The following is an 18,670-nucleotide window of genomic DNA, read 5'->3' as shown; positions in this document are numbered from 1 at the left end:
CTCATATATTTTTGAAGGACAAAATCTTAATTCGTGTAAGTTTAAGTTTGCCTAATTGGTAGCTTTCCTAAATAGAGATCTCGCTGAGATGCAGACTTTCCCGAACCAGGAATTACAATGAATGACCCAAAGAAAAGCTTAATTCTGCCCGTTCAGTGCCAGGAGCATCCCTGAGGAATTTGCAAAACCTCCTTATGTTCTCATTGCACAAACACTGATCCATGATGGCGCACCATCTGCAGTTATGCAAGGAGAAATCCAGGTGAATCGTTCACCTGTGCAAAGGGCAGGTCAGACCCTTGTGAATCTGAAGGGAGAAGCATCTCCTCAAAGATCTGACATGCTTCAGCTCTGTATTATATTGTGTAGGTGTATTTATAGAAAGCAGTTGTCTTCTCATGGTTATTTATCAGCAGTTAGGCCTAGAAGACAAGTGTGGTCTGTTGAACTAATGATGTGTCATGAGTGTCATGTGGCATTAGTTGATATGACACAGTGAAGGGTGAAGGGGCTGTGAAAGATGTAAGTGATCTGGAACGAGGAGCTGCTTTGACCGAAATTCAGACAGGCATCAGTGCCTCTCATTTACACGGTTCAAAGGCAGCACAGGATAATATGTACATTTGGACATCAGTTGGGAGTTTGAAATTGCAGTTGTGTAGAAGATACTTTCTTATTTCTGTTTTCAGAAGGTTTTGCTTCTGACAGATTCTGAAAGATAAGGAGATACATTCTCCCAAGCAACTGCATGACTGAAGTTTTCTATCACTGCATTTTTTAACTATTATTTATATAGTATTTATTTATTTTTTGCAGCTAGGTAAAGGACAAAATGCAATTCACGAATTCTCTCATTCTGATACCCTAATTTAGAAGAAAATCGGGATTATAATAATCATATTGTGAAATGCTTGAAGCGTGTGGTTGCTAATACAACTATTAGGAGAAAACAGAAACATAGCCTATTCTAAAACCGTGCCTTTTTTTAAAGGTTGGTGTTGTTAATAATTTTCATTTTGGACTAATGTAAAGCATGAGAGAAAATGCTGGTATAATTCTTGCTCTTCATCTGCCATTACACTGAGTGTCATCTTTGCCCTGCTTCTGTCCTTTACAGTTCACACTTGTTTCTTCCACACTTTAAAAGACATAAACATCCCTAAAAGTTGCTTACTGCCAAGTGCCCTCTGTTTTGCACATCAGTTTTTGCATCACTGTGAAACAATAAAAATAATAAAATAAAATTGAATGGCTTACAAGTTGTCTGCTTTTATCAGCCAGGTTATAAAGCTCCATTACCAAATTCGCCATTATTCCCAGGTGCAACTCACTAGAACGACATGAGTTCTCCGACCCCATTTCCCCTCAGTGCCTGTGATTATTTCTTAATAGGACGCCTTCCTGAGTAACCTCATCTGGGTGTTCCTGCTCCAGCAGGGGGATTGGACTAGATGATCTTTCCAAGTCCCTTCCAATCTCTAACATTCTGTGATTCTGTGATTCCTAGGTTCTCTGCAATTGCTGTTATCGACATTCAGAGTCACGGTACTCTAACAAAGAAAGGTATAAGCATGTTAGACTGCAAAGTCTGCCTCTGATAAACCATTAATGCATGCTGAAATTCCGGAGATAAATGGAAAAGGAGGAGAATGTTTGCTTTCCTAAAACACTCCAAACAAGAAAAGTTATTATAATAGGCCTATACTTGCTTGGCTCACTGGTATTCTCCAGTTGCAAATTTGATATATTTATTAAACATTCAATTTTATAGATTCACCAAAATTTTTGCCATTTGCCCTATTCTTTAAATGCAATGAGTTTTCTCAGGAGAATGGCAACAACTACAATTATTTACAGCTCTTACTTCATTAGGTGCCTTTCTCTCCCAGTACCAATGCTAGTGGCATTGTGCAATGTTTGTTTTGTGCAATGTTTGTCTGTGCAAAAACAACTCCAATACAAAACAAAAGAGATTTTGCCCATTTTAAAAAATGCTGCTGTTGTAGTTTTGTATTTTAAGAATCTTTGGCTCATTTGTTCCAGGTTTGGAATAATAACCCTTCTCTGCATGCCAGATTTTTGGATATTCTGACTAAGCAAATTAATTTTTTTAAACTGAGATTGGACATGGCACTTAGTGCCATGATCTAGTAAATGGACTGGAGTTGGACCAAGGGTTTTACTTGATGATCTCTGAGGTCTTTTCCAACCCAGTCAATTCTGTGATTCTGTGATTTTTGGGACAGCTTAAACCAGAGAGTTCTCACCTGTAACTGTTCTGTATTTGGCATACCCTACTATGTTACAACCTGTGTGACTTTTCTAGTCACAGAGTACTCTCCTGTATTTCTAGACAAATTACATGCAGCTATACCTATAAAAGGGTTATTTCTTCCCCTTTCTCTGTTTTACTTTCTACATGCCATCTAATAATCCAGCAGCAATTCTCAGTGGGTCAAACTCTTAATGTTCAAAATATTTCTAAAACGTAATTGCAGACAAAAATTTCCAGGAACAGGCCAAAACAAATTGACTAAGGTCTACTGAGACAAAGGAACTCCCGTGGCTGCACCCAAAATCCATGGAATTTGACAGGAAGAATACCACTCAAAGTTTTAGGCCGAGTGGTGTATCACACCCTTTGAGAGTTGCAAGAGTGGGCCTCTGGTGATATGCTATGGCAAGGGTGTTAAAGTCGTTTTCACTGGGGTTCACAGCAGCCTCGCTGTTGCCTTCCAAGGGCCGAATGTAATTTTAGGACTGTATAAATGTAGAAGCTATATTTATACAGTCTTAAAATTACATTCGGCCCATGGAAGGCAACAGCGAGGCTGCTGTGGCCCCTGGTGAAAATGAGTTTGACATCCTGTGCTATGTTATACCAAATGGAGCATCAATGGAGAAAGTGCAATTAATTTCACGTCTATCTTAAATATGGATGACTGGGCCTTAATGCAGCCTAATAGGGGAAATTATAAGAAAAAATAAAGTCCAGAATGAGGGTATTTCTGGATTTTGTTTGTGTGAACTAATCTAGATTTTAAAGTCAGAAGCTTACCTTATTCTGAATTGTTGGGAAATCTGTTTCTCCATTAATAGGGTTTGGTTTCATCTCTGTTTCTGGGAAACGCAGTATGTTTTCTGCTTTTCTGTTGTGTTAAGCAAGTAGAATCTTTCAGATACCATGAGTCCTATAAAGCTGTTTGTACAAGCTTGAAAGCATCTTATAGTCATAGCACCACTAGGGAGCCCAGCCTGTAGCTGTTCAGGGATTTCCCCTTATAAACAACCCTCTGAGCTTTCGTCTCCCAGAGCTCTGACCCCCTGCCTGAGCTTCTTGTGAGACCTCTTCCCTCTGCACTGGATGAGGGCTGGTGATGCTGGTATGGGTCCAGGGTCAGGCTTGACCCTTTCTAGCCCCTCATGGGCAGCCTAGTGACACCTCCTCCAAGTCTCTTCTGCAGTGCCTCTTTCCTCATCTGCTGTACCTGGCTTCACACCCCCCTCAAAACAGCCCATTGATACCCTGCAGCAATGGTGGTGTTCCACAGCCAGGGTCCTCCCATCCCAGATGGAAGATATGAAGATAAACATGCCCAGGACTGGAGACTGCCACCAGGGCACTGGCTGCACTGATAAGCCTTAATAGCCCTGACAAGCCTCACCTGGGGCTCCATCCAAGCCCACAGCTCAGCTGAAATGGGGCTTCTGGGCCCTATGCTCCTGTCTGGGTGAAGTCAGAGGAGCACTGCTTTTCAGCTTAGTTTTTGTGCTTGGCTACTCTCTTTCTCTGCTCCTGCCACATTACTGTGACATTGCCCAAGGATCTGGAGTCCTGGTTGAAGCTGTCTGCGATGGCTGGCACTGCCCTGCTCACCTCATGGGATCCTGTGGGATGGGTCGCCTGGCCGGCTGCCGGTGTTGCCATGCATGGCTCTCCATGACTTATGGAGCAGCTGGCCCTCACTGCTCCTCCAAAATTTGAAAGCAACAGGCCTTGCTTGTTTTTCGCTGTCTCCTGTTAGGTTTGGAGCGTGTTCAGTTTACATAAATGGTGATTTCCCTAAATGTCAGGAAGCCTTTAGTTCCTTGCCTAGTGTTCAGCAGAGCAAGACTCTGGGGAAGACTCTGCCATTGAATTTTGTTCTTAAGCATTATGTTACTTTTCTCAGGTGTTTTTCTGACGTTCCCAAGTTTAGGAATCACTTCCCTAGTGGGATTTGATTCAGTGCTGACAATTTAGAAATAAAAATCCTCAATATGCCTCACAGAACTTAATAGCCTCTAATGGCAGATCTTGAACATGGTTCTTTGTCATTTCTACTACATTTCTGTTACTGAGTTAGGTATTCACACTTTCCTAGCACTTTTATGAGTGATTCTGTAAGTCTTTTGAACCTTGTCTGAGTGGCAGTTTCTTAATTTTGCAGCTGAATATTGAGGTGCATGTCTCAGAGGAGACATGCTCAAAAACTGTGAGTCATGCCAGCTTGGGAGGCTTTTCATTGTGGTCCTGGAAATGGGAAAGCAGAGAAGCAAGAATTGTGGTGGTGTCCCATTAGCTTGGTCTCACAATGCCCTGCTGCTGGAGGTGACAAACACAGGATTTAGAGAAAGGTGACTGGGGGTGAGAGAAAGGGTGTAATGGCAGCAGTCAGGGAGCCAGGGGAGGACAAGGAGGTACGCTGCCAAGCAGAATTTAGGGTAGCATGCTTCAGGGGAGCATGGGGAGGTGCAGCAAGGTGCAGAATGCTGCTGGCTTCTTGGGGGACTCAGCTATGGGAAAGCTGGATGTCACTGTCATCACGTTATAAGAGTCACTGTGTTGGCCAGAGGGAAATATCTACCAGCACTGTAAACAGAAGAAGTTGAAAACTACTTTTGTAATCTGGAAGCAGTGTATTTGGCAAAGTTATAAGGATTTTAAATAGAACTCTTAATTACTAATTTGTTTTATGATCTTGTTTTTGCCTAAGTAGTTGTAGAAAGGTTTTTCTTAAAATTAAAAGATATATGGATTTCAATTATTTCTTCCACAATTTTTTTTTTTTTTTTTTTTTTAATGGAACTGATGATGTTTTGATTTCCCTTTTCAGGTCCTGTCTCTCACTGAAATACTCTGGCCGTGTGTGCTTTTCTTGATTCTGGCTGCAATCCGCTTTCAGGAGCCCCCAAAATACAAGGAAAACTGTATGTTTTGTTTCACCTGTGTTCTATTTTGATTGCTTCTGAGCAAGGCGTATTTAGGAGGGAAAGAAATGAAAAGTTTAAGATCTGATTTGTAACAGCTTTAGCTGTACTTGTTTTTTCTTTTCTATTGAGCAATGGAGTTTAGATGATTGATTCAGAGGTAGATAATTACACAGTAGATATTAACAGTTAGACGAGATGAATCTTAACCTTACCCACTTCCTGAGAATCAGAATGAACATCTTATAAATAATTAAGTCTTCTGTTCCATCAACACTTTAAAACTTGTCATGACTAACTCCACCTTATAAAGTTATTTTAGCTTTTATCTTGTCAGATGTTAACTTCATTCAGGAAAGAATTAGAAGCCAACATGGTAAACTGATTATAGATCAGTAGAGTGAAATATCTGTAGAGAACCTAGCCTACACTATGCACATTTACTTCAGACTAGCTCTAGTCTGGACCCAAGGATGCAGTACATGCTAACACTTTGAGTACATAAGGTGTGCTCTTGGAGTACATCTGCTTTGTTTTAGCAGAAGGGGATCCAGTGTATGTGCTTAGAGAGCTTTCCGCAGTGTGCACTGGAGTATGCTAAGTAGAAATAACTCATCTGCAAATGGCACTGGTCAGTCACAACTCAAAATTAATTCTTTTATACATCAGGTATGGCTCCTGAGGAATGAATGGTTTGATTAACGGTGCAATTTCTGTCTCAGAAATATTGATACCTGGACTTAAAGGATATTACAATTTTTAAGTATCATGTGCATACAGTAAATTCCCCATTTCTACATCTTTCAATTCTGAATATTCAGTAAGAGTGCTAGCCTGAATGCTAGCTTCTTATTATTTCATTTCCTTAATATTGATGTAATGATTGCCAAAATGTTATCCAGAGGAAGAGTCAAATTATCATTCAAGTATTTATCAGTTTTAGCTGTTTTAAACAGAGAAATGAAATTAAATAGGAACCATATAGATATTCCTTATGTTTCAAAATAAGCAAAAAGTTGCTTTTTATTTTGAAGTTTAAATTCTCAGAACTATGGAGAGATATGTATAAATTCCAGAAATATGGAAAAGTTGCTGTTTAGATAGTCTTGATAGATGTGCATCCAGATATCGCTGAATACCTGTTCCTCCATTTTATGAAAGCCTGGGAGAAAAGAGGAAATACTATGTTATTGATTTTCTGTGGTGAATTACTTATTCTTAAATGGAACGCCTGCCATTGATACAACTTCATTGTTTGCAGGTGAAAAAGCCACTTCCTAGGAGAAGTGAACACAATGTGATGGTGCAGATTTGTAACTGAAATGTCACTGACTTTAATTCTGCTGCTGCTTGGTTCTAGGTTACTTAGAAGCTCGGGATTTACCAAGTCGGGGCCTTTACCCTTTCATGCGGACCCTTTTCTGTAATGTTGGTTCAAGATGCAAGAATACAAGTTACACAACACAGAAAAACAACCGCTTACAGTAAGTTATACAAATTGGCAGAACTGTCAATATCAAGTGCATCTTTTTCTACAGCAAAGGTTCTTATTGTCTTGTAGACAGTTAGGAGCTTTGTTTCTCCATGCTAAAAGTTTCCTTCAGTGTCCTTATGAATACAAAAGCTGTAGGAAGTTAGTCATGCCTCTTCCTAATTTTTGTTTGCGTTTCCTGGGCATTTCATATTGTTATTAGATACTGAAAACTGTTTTGGGGGTAGAATTGGAGAGGTACCTTGTGATGTTCTTGCCCTTCACTGCAAGGGCAGTGAGACCATGCTTTTTTATCCTTCACTAGAAAGTCCTTAACTACACAAGGATGAGATTGAGCAACAAAAAGTATATCATATGTGGATTTAAAATTTATATAGTTTAGGAGCATACGTGGTGAGAGAAGTAAATACAGAAAAGAGAAAGAAAGATAACTCTTGAGTAAGACCACAGAGAGCCAAAAAGGAGAAGCAGAAGCTCTGTCAGAAAAAGAACTTGAAAAAGTAGACTGGAAGAGGGCCTTGTCACAGAAAGAAAAACAAACTTGAATTTGGGATTTTTCTTTAAGAAATGTAGTAATTTCATCTACTTCAAAATTTTGAAGAGCATTGACATTCATGCAGATTGGCTGAAGGATGTAATCATAAGCAACATTTAAAAATATATAACAATAAAGTCAAAGGTGAGCTAATCAGAATATATGTGTGTATATATTTATGTGTATTCTTAGAAAACTGAGAATATCTACCAAGAAAGGTCTTAGAGATTTGAGCTAGATAAGTGTTTAAGAGCATCAAGCTTTTATGGTTTATTATTGTAGGAGTTTATAGGTAACAATAAATCCAGCATACAGCCAGTTGGAAAGCTTCAATATCACAGAAATAGGCCATAATACTTACTGTTTCATCTAGACAGTCTGTTCTAGTTATTTTTACCTGTAGAGAATTGTTGATTGAGCATAAGACCATGTAAAATAAATCTTCTTTATGGGCAAACACCTTCTACATAAAGCAATAACTTGTTAGTGGAGTTGAAGTGTTAACAGTTTAAGCTATGAATCATTATTAGTACAGATCTATTATTACACAAAATAGTTAGGTACAGGAAGAAACAGTATTACAGTAACCTCCCTAAACAGAAATAACAGCAACAACAACAACCACCACCACCATAATAATAATAATGATAATAATAATAGTAGAGTTTAAATTGTTACACAACCACTTAGTTTCTAGTCCCTTGCCTGGGGTTATTCTCACCTTTCCACTGCTGCAGTCTGGTATTGGTGGGGTTATTACCCTAAGTCATGATCTGGAGCCCTTTTCCTGGAGGAATGTGATGTTGATGGCTTCTTTTTCACTTAGGTTTGCTAATGTGCTTTTATACTTTGCTTGTTCTCCATTGATCTGTATCTCTATGATATATCTGAATTTATATGGTACCTCTGAATGTATATGATATCTTTTACATATGTTAGATACCTGCTCTTTTTTCTTGTTACTTATAAAACGGCTTTGTCCAAACATAGTTCTGCATTTTAGCTGACCACCGGTGAGCTGTTTATAGCTATGGGGTCCTCAGTGCCAGCCTCTGACCCATCTCTGATCATCCTGGGCCTGAACTCCAGTACAGTGCATCGAGTGTCTCCACTTCTCAAGGCCTTTACTATTATATTGGGCCTATATTCTGCTGTGTTGCTTTGCTATGTTAATCACAAATATCTATTTTTGCACTGAATGATCACTTGTTACTATCTGTATAAAACTATAGTGGCATTATACAATGACAAGTGACAGTAAAGCAAATAGTCACAGCCATCTGGCCAGAAAAACAAAACAAAACTAAACCAAGTCAAAACCCAAACTGCAGGCACATTAAGACAAGTTCAGACAAAGCAAGGATAGCAAGCCTCTGCCATGGTCTTGCAAACTCAGTACAAAACCTGTAACCTGTTACTTGCAGTGGCAATACTATATTATTGGGTTTATAGGGCTAGAATAGCTGTTGGCCTTCTTAAAAATTATTTCCTAAAATGATAGTTTTTCTTTATATCAGTAGTCCAGATGCCATCTGAGTGTGTTAAACCTCTAGAAACTGTGAACTATATTGACTGCTCTGCATGATTGTTTACACAGCTTTGATTGAACTGCCCAAATTATATTTCTGCTCAAAAGAAAAGTCGGAAATAATTTCCTGGATGCAGTCTCAGACTTTATTAAGAACTGGGGAAATTACTTAGTGGCTTTCAATTTTTCAAGTGAAAAATAAAATGCATGCATGTAAGCGTATTTGCACACTAAATAGGCTGCACAGAGTAGTACTTCGCCTAGGTAAGGAAAAGGGGTAAAAAGGTAGGGTGGAGTTCATTCTGAGGTCAGTCTATTCCAGCAGGTCCATCAGTATAAATTAAATCAGCCTCAGGGCTGCTTTGACTTATGCTGGCTGCCAACAGCCTGAGGAATACAGACTGTCAGCTTGATCAGCCAAACATAGCTGAATCCCACAATGTCCCTGTGTTGACTGGAGACAAGGGATGGCATTGGAACTGTAATACCGATTATCGTCCCTTCAAGGATTTATATCAAACCATAGGTAGTTCTTTTTAATAACTTTCAGGGACATTTTTGTATCAACAGTGTTGTGTTCATTAACAGTAAATCAAAGACTGTGCATAGTTTGCATGGACTCTTAACTCATTTGTTTTCATGGTGTGTACCACATTGGTGCTATTCATTTGAAATATAGTAGGTGCCTTTTGGAAAAAGTGATTCTGTGGCTTCTGTTGGAACCTCCACTATGAAAACCATAATTCATCCTAATAACTATTTGTCCGTGAGTAGCCTGAGCAGGTCTGCAGGGAAGCTGAGCCTGGGTTTGAAGACACCCTGGTGCAGGCCATACCCTCACAGATGTGGCACAACCCCCTCAGGCAACAGGCTCTGTTAGCAGCCTATGATATAGTCAGAAGATGAGCCAGGTGAAGACTACAACCACCTTGTTAACTTTGATTTGCAGCAAAATCTACTGTCTCCTTTGATTCCTTGGAAAGCATCCATTTTTCCACAGCTCCGAGGCTTTGCTCCTTGCTCCTCTCTTCAACCACTGCAAAAGCTGCTGCCTTGCAGCTCCTTGATGTGATTCCCTGGCATGTTACAGCCAGCAGCATCTCAGAGAAGAGAAGTAAGGAAATATTTAGGAGGTATATTTAGGAGCTCACAAAGCAAAGGACATTTTTCCCTCCTCTTTCCAGAATGTTCCACCTCCTATCTCATCTTAATGGAGCTCAGAGTAAAACTGAGATTACGCAAATAAGATAAAACCCCTGTGGTACAGTGTTGTATGGCCTTACATTCACAAATACAAATGCATGCACATGGAAACATAATGGATTCCCAGTACTCTTAATTCCATTGCAAATCTTACAGAATGTGGTGGGATTTGACCCTGCACCTCAGAGTCCTAGATCTATGTTTGTTAGATGTCTAAATACCTGAAAGAAAAATAAGCTTAGGTTTTCTCAGACGTAGAACTACAAAGATCACAAAAAGAAGACTGTAAAATGTTTTTTCTAAGCAGCCTCACCCTGTAGGTGTGTTGGAGACCCAGGTCTGTCTCTGGCATGTTCTCCTGGATGGACCACTTGGACCCATGTGGTAGCTCTGTCTACTTTTGCACCTGGTGGGACTCCAGGGCTCATTCTCCTGTGTTGAGCCTTTCTCTGGAGCTTCTGACCCACCCCAGATCTGCCTGCTGGCTGTCATCCTGGGGGACAGTGCCCCATTGATGAGGGCATGGCCTCCTCCAGGGTCATCTCAGCTCGTAGCTTGGCCCCCCTCTTGGAGCAGCCCCACTCACATGGGTCCCTTTTTTGTTACTGTTTTTTTTTGATACCTGGACCTCTTTGGTTCTCTAGGGCAACGGTATCAGAAGAGCTCATATACATGAGCAGGTGTGGAAAAACAAAATCAAGGAAGGTCTAAGCAACTATGATAGCGCTTACATAGAATTGCTTAGAGGGGTCAGATTTTTCTTTAATGATGTGTATCTTCAAATGTAAAAAGAAATAATTCTGCAAGGTAGCTGTGTGTCTGCAGCAACAGGAATAGTATCTCTGTGTGATCTGAGCCAACTTCTGTATTCTTATACTATGTAGGTGGAAATAGAGACTTCAGCAGTTTTTGTTATCTTGCTTAGAGTTTATCAGAGAATTGGGCAGAAAAGGAATTTTAAACATGAGTTTTCTTCATTTTATTGCCAATTAAGAACAACTTATTTATTTATTTATTTATTTATTAAATTTTTTATTTGTATTTTTTGGTCCATTGCGTTTTCGAGGGTTATAGTAGTATGCAACATGGAGGGGAAATATCTGTGAGTCACACAGTAAGCTATTGTCCAGCACGTGTATTGGTGCTGATGGAGATGTCATGTCTCTAGGCTGTCTGAGATGGTGTGGAACAGGAGCCAGCACAGCTGGGGCTTTGCAATTTTAGAGATAAATTTTTAATGTGGTGACAGGGTTGAGACAAGAGTTTGCTGAGAGGCTTATGAAAATCACCAGTCTGAATGTAATTGCACATCACAGCTGAGATCTCAGATGAGCTCTGAAATGTTCTTATTGTCATCCTGAGTAAATGGGTAATTTGGACAGAATTAGTGTTTCTGACTCATGACTTCATGAAATGCCAATTTCTTTTACATGCTTAAAGAGATGCAGATTCTTTTTGCTCTTTTGGAGTACTTTGTCATGGTCCAAACTTGTATGAATATATGTCTTCAGTTTGATTTCTGTCCTCATGCAGATCGTTCTGGAAATGCATAATTAAGGAAAGAATTACCATGGATGATAATTAAATTTTATACATATATATATACACACACACACACACACACACATCCTCCTTCTAACACCCCAGTTCCAATTATGTATGTCTTTTCTATCAAATTACTGGCTTCCTCCTTTTGTCCTTTTTGTCATCCCTTGCCTCTCCTCTTTATTGCTCCTGGCAACTGCTGCTGTTGACTTCCTTTACATATATACAAAGAATTAATGTTGTCTCCTGCTCCAGAAAGTACACACTGAAGGCTCTTTGGGACAGTAGTAGTACAACAATTAACTATTTTTCTTGGCATACTATCTGAATATTTCTTGTCTTGACTGTCCCTGCAGCTGGTTTTGAAGTCTAGTTTCTTACTTTTTGCCAAGATAGTTACATCTTCCTGCAATTTTGTGTAACGTGCTGAATTAAGAAACCAGTAGTATCTCATAGCATTCTTATTAGGAGACAAATATGGTCCCCTATTGCCATGTTGAAAATATAGAAAATCCTTTAAAACTTAGCATGGATATTCAGCAAATAGAACCTCTGTAATATTTAGTGAGTTTTATAAAACTAAGCCGAATAACTAGTATCATGCCTGTTGTCATTTCCTCTTCTGAAGGAGGTTGTGCTCACCTCCCACAGTAACCAGAGGAAGGGTTGTGGCAATGATGGCAAAAGAGGCACAGGAGCGGCAGCTGGCTGACATCCCTCCTGCCCTGGAAATTCTGATAAAGTTACTAGTTCAAAAACAGCACATCCAAATGGCTGCTCTCGTCCTGCTGAGAGGCTTGTGCTTGGGAGTGTGGTGTTTGTATGAGTTTTTCAGGTTGTATGTGCTGACTTCTCTTCTGCAATAACTGAGGCTTATGCCTGTTTTTTGGTCCTTCTTCCATACCCTAAACACCTACACCCCCTGTACCGTTTCCTGTCTCCCTCTCCAGTTTCACCACGTGTCGCCAGCTATTTTCTTTAATGTTTCTACTCTGCACTGGTGCGGCCTCACCTGGAGCACTGTGTGCAGTCCTGGGTGTCACAGGATAAAAAAGATATAAAGCTACTGGACACCATCAGGAAGAGGACTGTGAAGTTGGTGAGGGGTTTAGAGGGGAAGCTGTATGAGGAGCATCTAAAGTCACTTGGTTTGCTCAGCCTGGAGGAGACCAAGAAAAGACCTCATCACAGCTACAGCTTCCTCACAAGGAGAGGAGGAGGACCGGGCACTGAATTCTTTTCTGTGGTGACCAACGACAGAACCCAGGGGAATGTCAGGAAGCTGTGCCAGGGGAGGTTTAGGTTGGACATTAGGAAAAGGTTCTTCACTCAGAGGGTGGTGGAGCACTGGAACAGGCTCCCCAGGGAGGTGTCACGGCCCCAAGCCTGACAGTGCTCAAGAAGAGACTGGAAAATGCCCTCAGACACATGGTGTGAACTGTGGGGTTGTCCTGGGCAGGGACAGGAGTTGGACTCAATGATCCTCAGGACATTCTATGTTTCTATGATATCTTTCCCCGTCCTTCCCTGTGTACTGTGGGACCCCTCGCAGGATAGTGGTTGGTTTCCCCAGCCCTCAAGCCTGGAGATGTTGAAGGCGCAGCCCAGCTGAGCTTGCTGCCCTCGTGGGGCAAGGGGCAGAGGAGGAAGGCTAAGCAGGCTAGGGCAGCATGACCTGAAGCCTTTTGTCCAGCTCCTTAGTTCAAGGGAAGCTTCATAGCTATCAATGAAACATTTTGAAGCTAAGTGATGAAAAGCAGACAGCATTTTTCCTCACTGAAATTGAGGGGTGGGGTGTTCAGTTTTCCTCTTGTTTGAAAAACTATTGCTTGAACAGATGCTGCTTATCTGTTACATTTGTGACCTGCCTGCTCCAAGGACTGCTCACTGCTTTGCTTGTGCAGTCTGAAGCTGAATGGTTTCTGGGCTGGAATTACTCACAAGAGATTCCAAGTAGCAGAAATGATTAACATTCACACAGTTCAGCCCGTGTTATCGGATGTGCTTCTATTATATATCAAACAGGTGGCTATACCACATAAAATTAGATGCCAAGAGGTTTTTTTTTTTTTCCCCTTTCATTCTCTTTATCAACCCAGACTTTGCAGATCCAAGGTGAGCAGAGTCAGTGATGGGGACAAAGAAAGTTACAGATTCCCCCCGTCACTTTGTGTGCCACCTGCTGCTGGCACAGAGGCCGGGCAGCACCAGCAGCTTTGGAGCCAGCACTGAGCCCAGGCGTATGCTCCTCTGTGAGCTGAAGTGTCCTTTTCCCCTAAAGCATTATAATTTGCAGTGTCTCTAAAACAGGGAGATTTGTACATGGGGATGCAAACCTTACGTCTAGTTTGGAGGGGAAAAGAAAATGTGCCATGAAATATTGCCTTTAAGTTACGCTTCTCTGAATCCTTGTGATTATTTTAAGTGGCCTTGTTTTGTGAGTCTAGTTGTCAATCTACAGTTCAGCAAGTATTTTGAAAAAAGAAAATCTATGGAAAATCCTGTGGAAACTGAGCTAGAGTATATAGTTTTTTAAGGTTCTAGCTGGATATGTGTTTTAACCAAGGTGGTTGTCTTGTTTTGGTCAAGTGGTGGCCACTTGTGCATGCTCAAAAAGCACAGTACTAGAATGTTTTCAATACATAGTTAGTGTTCCTGTTCTTCTTTGCCAAACACCAGTATTTCTTGCTGTCTAAAATTTCAGGTAGTAGGTGTGTTAGTAATATTGTTAGTTTTCAAAAGCAATAGCCATGGTGCAGCTACTCATCACACTAAAAACTACCTTCTGAACAACAGAAACCTCCTTTTAAAAACTCTGTTTAAAAGGAAAAAAAATGTGATGAGGAATTATTCTGCCTTTAATCCATTAAAAATTTGAGGCTGGTGAAAGAGTTTCCCAAAACCCTACTGGTTGCTGGCCAAAATGGAATCAAAACAAACTGCACCGAAACAATCAAGAACTTGATTGTTTTAAGATTAAATTTTCTTTTCATCCCTGAGTCTAAAATTGCAGACAGCGCTGCAGGTATCTGAACAAAATAAGATCAGTGAGGGAGCAAAAGAGAAATAAGAGAATCGGAAAGCAGTGGCTGATTTTTTTTTTGCTTCAGTTTGTAAATCTATCTCATTAGGTTTTTCTTCACCAATAAGTAAGAATTGTGCTGAAAACAAGTATTCACATACAAGTTTGAAAAGAAAGGAATGTAACTCTTTATTATGTTTCTGTAAGTGGGGCTTATGTGATAGTTAATTGAGTTTCTAATGAAAAATAGCAGTATTTTTGCTCCGCAAGCTTTCACCCTAAGATAATTTGAACTTCTTATAAGATAAAACAGAATTCTACTGCATAGTAAAAGATGATAATTCCTAGCTAACTATGATTATTCCATTGTTTATGGTGCCTTTGGAGAGTCTAAGTTATTTTGTCCTGTATAAGGAAGTTTAAATGACTCCTTAATTTCTGATTTAATCTTGAAAGTATTAGAAAATTGTCGTGCTATAAAGCAGACACCAGATGGCAGTAAGATAGAAATAATAGAGATAACATGTACCAAGTTTTTAACTGTAAGCTAAAATCAGGGGAAAGCCAGTAAAGATACTAGCATACTATTTTTATAGGTTGTTGCATGTATTTGAAAAAACAACCTGTCATATCCCTAATACAAACTGTATAGGTTTTCTCAACAACAGACATTGTTTGTGTGTTGCATCAGCATAAGGGAAAAATTTGTAGCCAGAGACACCATAGTTCTTGCTTTCAGGTAGAAGGGTACCTTGAAAAGCACATAATCTGGAATTGACTGTTAGTATGGGCACTTTTTTGTTAAGGTGATGGAATTGCCTTGCAAACTTACTAAAGAGGAAGCACCAACTTTCTTCAAGGCCCAGAAAGAGGAACTTACCTACATTTCATCTGATGACAATGACCAACTGACCTGTTCTGGTTGCAGCATGTTGCCTTAGATGCAATAGGAAAGCCTGAACTTCAGGGTACAGGCCATCAGAGAACCACTACCCGGTCTCATGATAAATCAGAGGAGAAAAGTTGAGTATGTTCAGACACATCTAAGTCTTCTTTGAATGCATCTGTCTCTGGCCACTGCCAGAATTGGGTTACTGGCACAGGTCAGCTGCTCCAGCTCAGCACTTTTTCATTGCCTTATTTCCTGAGGTTTTGAGACTCAGTGCTGTGACTTGCGTACTAATGAATTGAACTAAGTAAAAGTTGTGTAGATGCATAATAGTTAAAATAAATAAATCAGAACAATGCTGTGAATATACACACATTTTTCAGCTACTTGCTTCCAGTTTGTAATTACTTCCTCTGTCCCATTTTTTTTTCTGTGAAAAAAGTATTTCAGGTATCCAAAGTGGTCCAGAGAGCTTCACAGGACCTGATCTAGACTTCATGAAAGAGATAGAAGAACTTGCAAGGGGATTTATTGAGACTACAGAGAAAACCATGGCTCTGGAAAAGCTATGGGAGGAAAATGCAAAGTTCTCAGGTAAGGTGTGATCTCTCTAATAATGAATTGCTTTGTCTATCAGGTAGTGATAACCATCAAACAAAGCAATAATCTTATCTTAAAAATACAATGAACAAACTGAAATTTTAGCTGATCTGAAAAACAAACAAACAAACCACAAAAAAACACTTTAATGATTACTATAACTGTGGCTGTCATAAAATGATAAGAAATACAGTTAGCTTTCTAAAACTGTGCCCTTGTTTTACTACCTGATATTTAACCAAATAATGTGAAGGGAAAGGTTTAAAGGTAAGGATTAATCATCTGAGTATATGGTTATTTGGTCTAACATGCATTCAAGAGTAATTTATCAGGATTTAAGTCTTTCTCCCCAGGTTTTTCTACTGTACTAGAGTGCCTAGGGATGGAAAACCTCAGGAGCTCACACCTGGTGACCTTCAGGCAAACGAGTCAGTCTCACACTAAAAGAGTGAGACTGGAAACACAAAATTCTGATGCTCCTGCTTGGTTTCCACATGTACTGCACATCCTTACTGCTGTAGCAAGTGGGCATTTAAGACCTACTATTACCCTGCCTTTCTGACTGCATTTTCGAGCAGAAAGGTTAAAGTGAAACAGTTATTTTCATGCCTGGCTGTCTGGGAGCTAGCACATTAAGCTAATGCTTTAGCCTTACTGAAAGTGAATGGTAAGCAACTTCTTTTAAATTGTTTTTGTGATAACAGTAAAAGTACTGGAAACCACAGAAAATCAAGTGGATTGCTGTCTTTCTAGGATGTTAGTAGTTCCACATGCTTTTCCTCCTGTAGAAATGCCCTTTGTGTACTACTTACTATTGCTTATGAAATTGATTCGTCTGAAGTTAATAATGCCTCTCTGTAAAGGAAAATATTTGATTTTACAGGGCTTCATAACATCACTGCTTTTCTTACTGTAAGTATTTTTACAGTTTGCTTCTACATTACAGTTCTCATTTTGAGGCACGTTTATTGTGATGGTTAGAAATTTCTATCCTGTCAAGTTTTAGTATACTATCTTAAAAAAAAATTTGGCTGTTGAAGGAAAAAATGATACCTTGTAAATTTGATAGAGGTCCAGTGGTTTTTAGATTACTGATTTAAACCAGTCTAGGTTGTTAGTAGCTAAAATTCAAAGGTATTTGAAGGCTAATTGTTCATTAGGAGATATTTAAAAGTGCATCTGCCAGACCTTGTGTAGTTATATAAAATCATATTACAAAAAGTCTTGTAAGGGACTCTTATCCTAATGTGTACTTATTATTAAAACAAAGCACTCACCCCCCACCAAAACCAGCCCAACACTTAAAAAGGACTGCGGTGAGATTGAAGATATGGGGTTCTTGCTTGGATGAGATTACTTTGACTTCAGATTTGTGATCCAGTAAATATGGCAAGAAGACTCAAGTGGGGATGAAGGAAGACAGATTTGTAAGACTCCTTCCAGAATCAATTTGGCAGTTTATGTGAAATGAGTTTGGTCTTTTTGCTGTCCCTAATGCATTCGTCTTTCACTCGTGCAATCTCAACAAGAAGAGGAAGGCTGAATGGGCACAGTAATGGATCTCCATTACTGTCAATTTTGCACCTTTCACAGATCACTGATTTCACTTTAAAAATATTTTAAAATGCATTTTCTCCAGTTGTGATTGATTGTAACCACTACTTCATGAAACCTAGATTTCCAATTTATAACAACATTAGATGGCATTTTTATAGTAACATTTTTAAATTGCTCATGAGATACTTGATTGAAATTGCTGTATCAATATGAAATTTTGTTTCTGGAGTGGAATATAAAACAGAATGTATTTATAAACATCAAGAAAATTATTTAGTTGAAAGTAGCCTATCATTGTTAGTGGTGAAGCTTGTATACACAAGCTACTTTTTGTATAAACCATGCTCATGTTACCATTACCCAAAAGACCCCTAGTGAAATGTTAATTTATAGAAACAAAGACTGCATAACAAACAAGTAGGATAGAGCCTACGTTTTGCATAGACATCTGATAGTGTAATCATATAAAAGAAGTGGGTTTACCCCAGTCCATCTTTAAAGAGCCATTCTTATTAATTATTGACATACTTCAAGGAGCTGTGAGGCAAGGATGTCACGTCCCTGGCTGTCCCCTTGTCTTTATACTATAGACTTAGAAATTCCTTACAAGGCTAAAGAGCTCCTGTGTTTGAGACCTCTGCTCAGTTTTCCATCAAAGCAGAGAAAGACATCTGAAAGAAAGCCGTCATGAGTTCAAAGTACCCCCAGCATGATGTGGTGAATTACCAAGGCTAGAGGTACTTTTCCACTTGAAAAAAAGATTTGAAATGGTTTAAAATTCAAGAGGGCATGAGTAGGTAAAGAGGCACTTGCTTTTTTTTTTCTGTTAATGAAAGTGTCGCATGTAAATGTGGGTTGGTTTTTTTTTTTTTTTTTTTTACATAAAGATGGATTTGAATGAAGTGGAAGAAATTATTTCTAGAGCAGAAAACCTGTACAAGGAACCATATTTCTGGAACCTCCTGCATTCACTCCCTCACCTTGAATTGAACAGCTTTTATACAGAAGATGGGTTAGCTGCCGTAGCACAGTTTCTGAAAGTTACTCAAAAGTAAGTAGTTTTACATGCTTGAAAGTGCTTTTTTTTTTTCTTTCTTCTCACTGGCTGT

General features: G+C 39.4%; 1 protein-coding gene across 1 annotated transcript in view; it reads left to right on the top strand.

Moving 5' to 3' along the window:
- Positions 1-18,670, top strand: part of ABCA13 (ATP binding cassette subfamily A member 13) — a 196,093-nt gene that overhangs the window by 1,294 nt on the left and 176,129 nt on the right. Inside the window, exons 2-6 of the mRNA XM_065832060.2 lie at positions 5,097-5,190; positions 6,551-6,674; positions 15,847-15,998; positions 16,888-16,916; positions 18,449-18,612. Of these exons, the coding sequence (XP_065688132.1) occupies positions 5,097-5,190; positions 6,551-6,674; positions 15,847-15,998; positions 16,888-16,916; positions 18,449-18,612 (563 nt within the window). The remainder of the gene's footprint in view (positions 1-5,096; positions 5,191-6,550; positions 6,675-15,846; positions 15,999-16,887; positions 16,917-18,448; positions 18,613-18,670) is intronic.

The sequence above is a fragment of the Patagioenas fasciata genome, chromosome 2, assembly GCF_037038585.1.
Source record: "Patagioenas fasciata isolate bPatFas1 chromosome 2, bPatFas1.hap1, whole genome shotgun sequence".
Taxonomy (NCBI): Eukaryota; Metazoa; Chordata; class Aves; order Columbiformes; family Columbidae; genus Patagioenas; species Patagioenas fasciata.
Note: the sequence above shows the minus strand (reverse complement) of the source record. Positions and strands in the feature narration are given on the sequence as shown.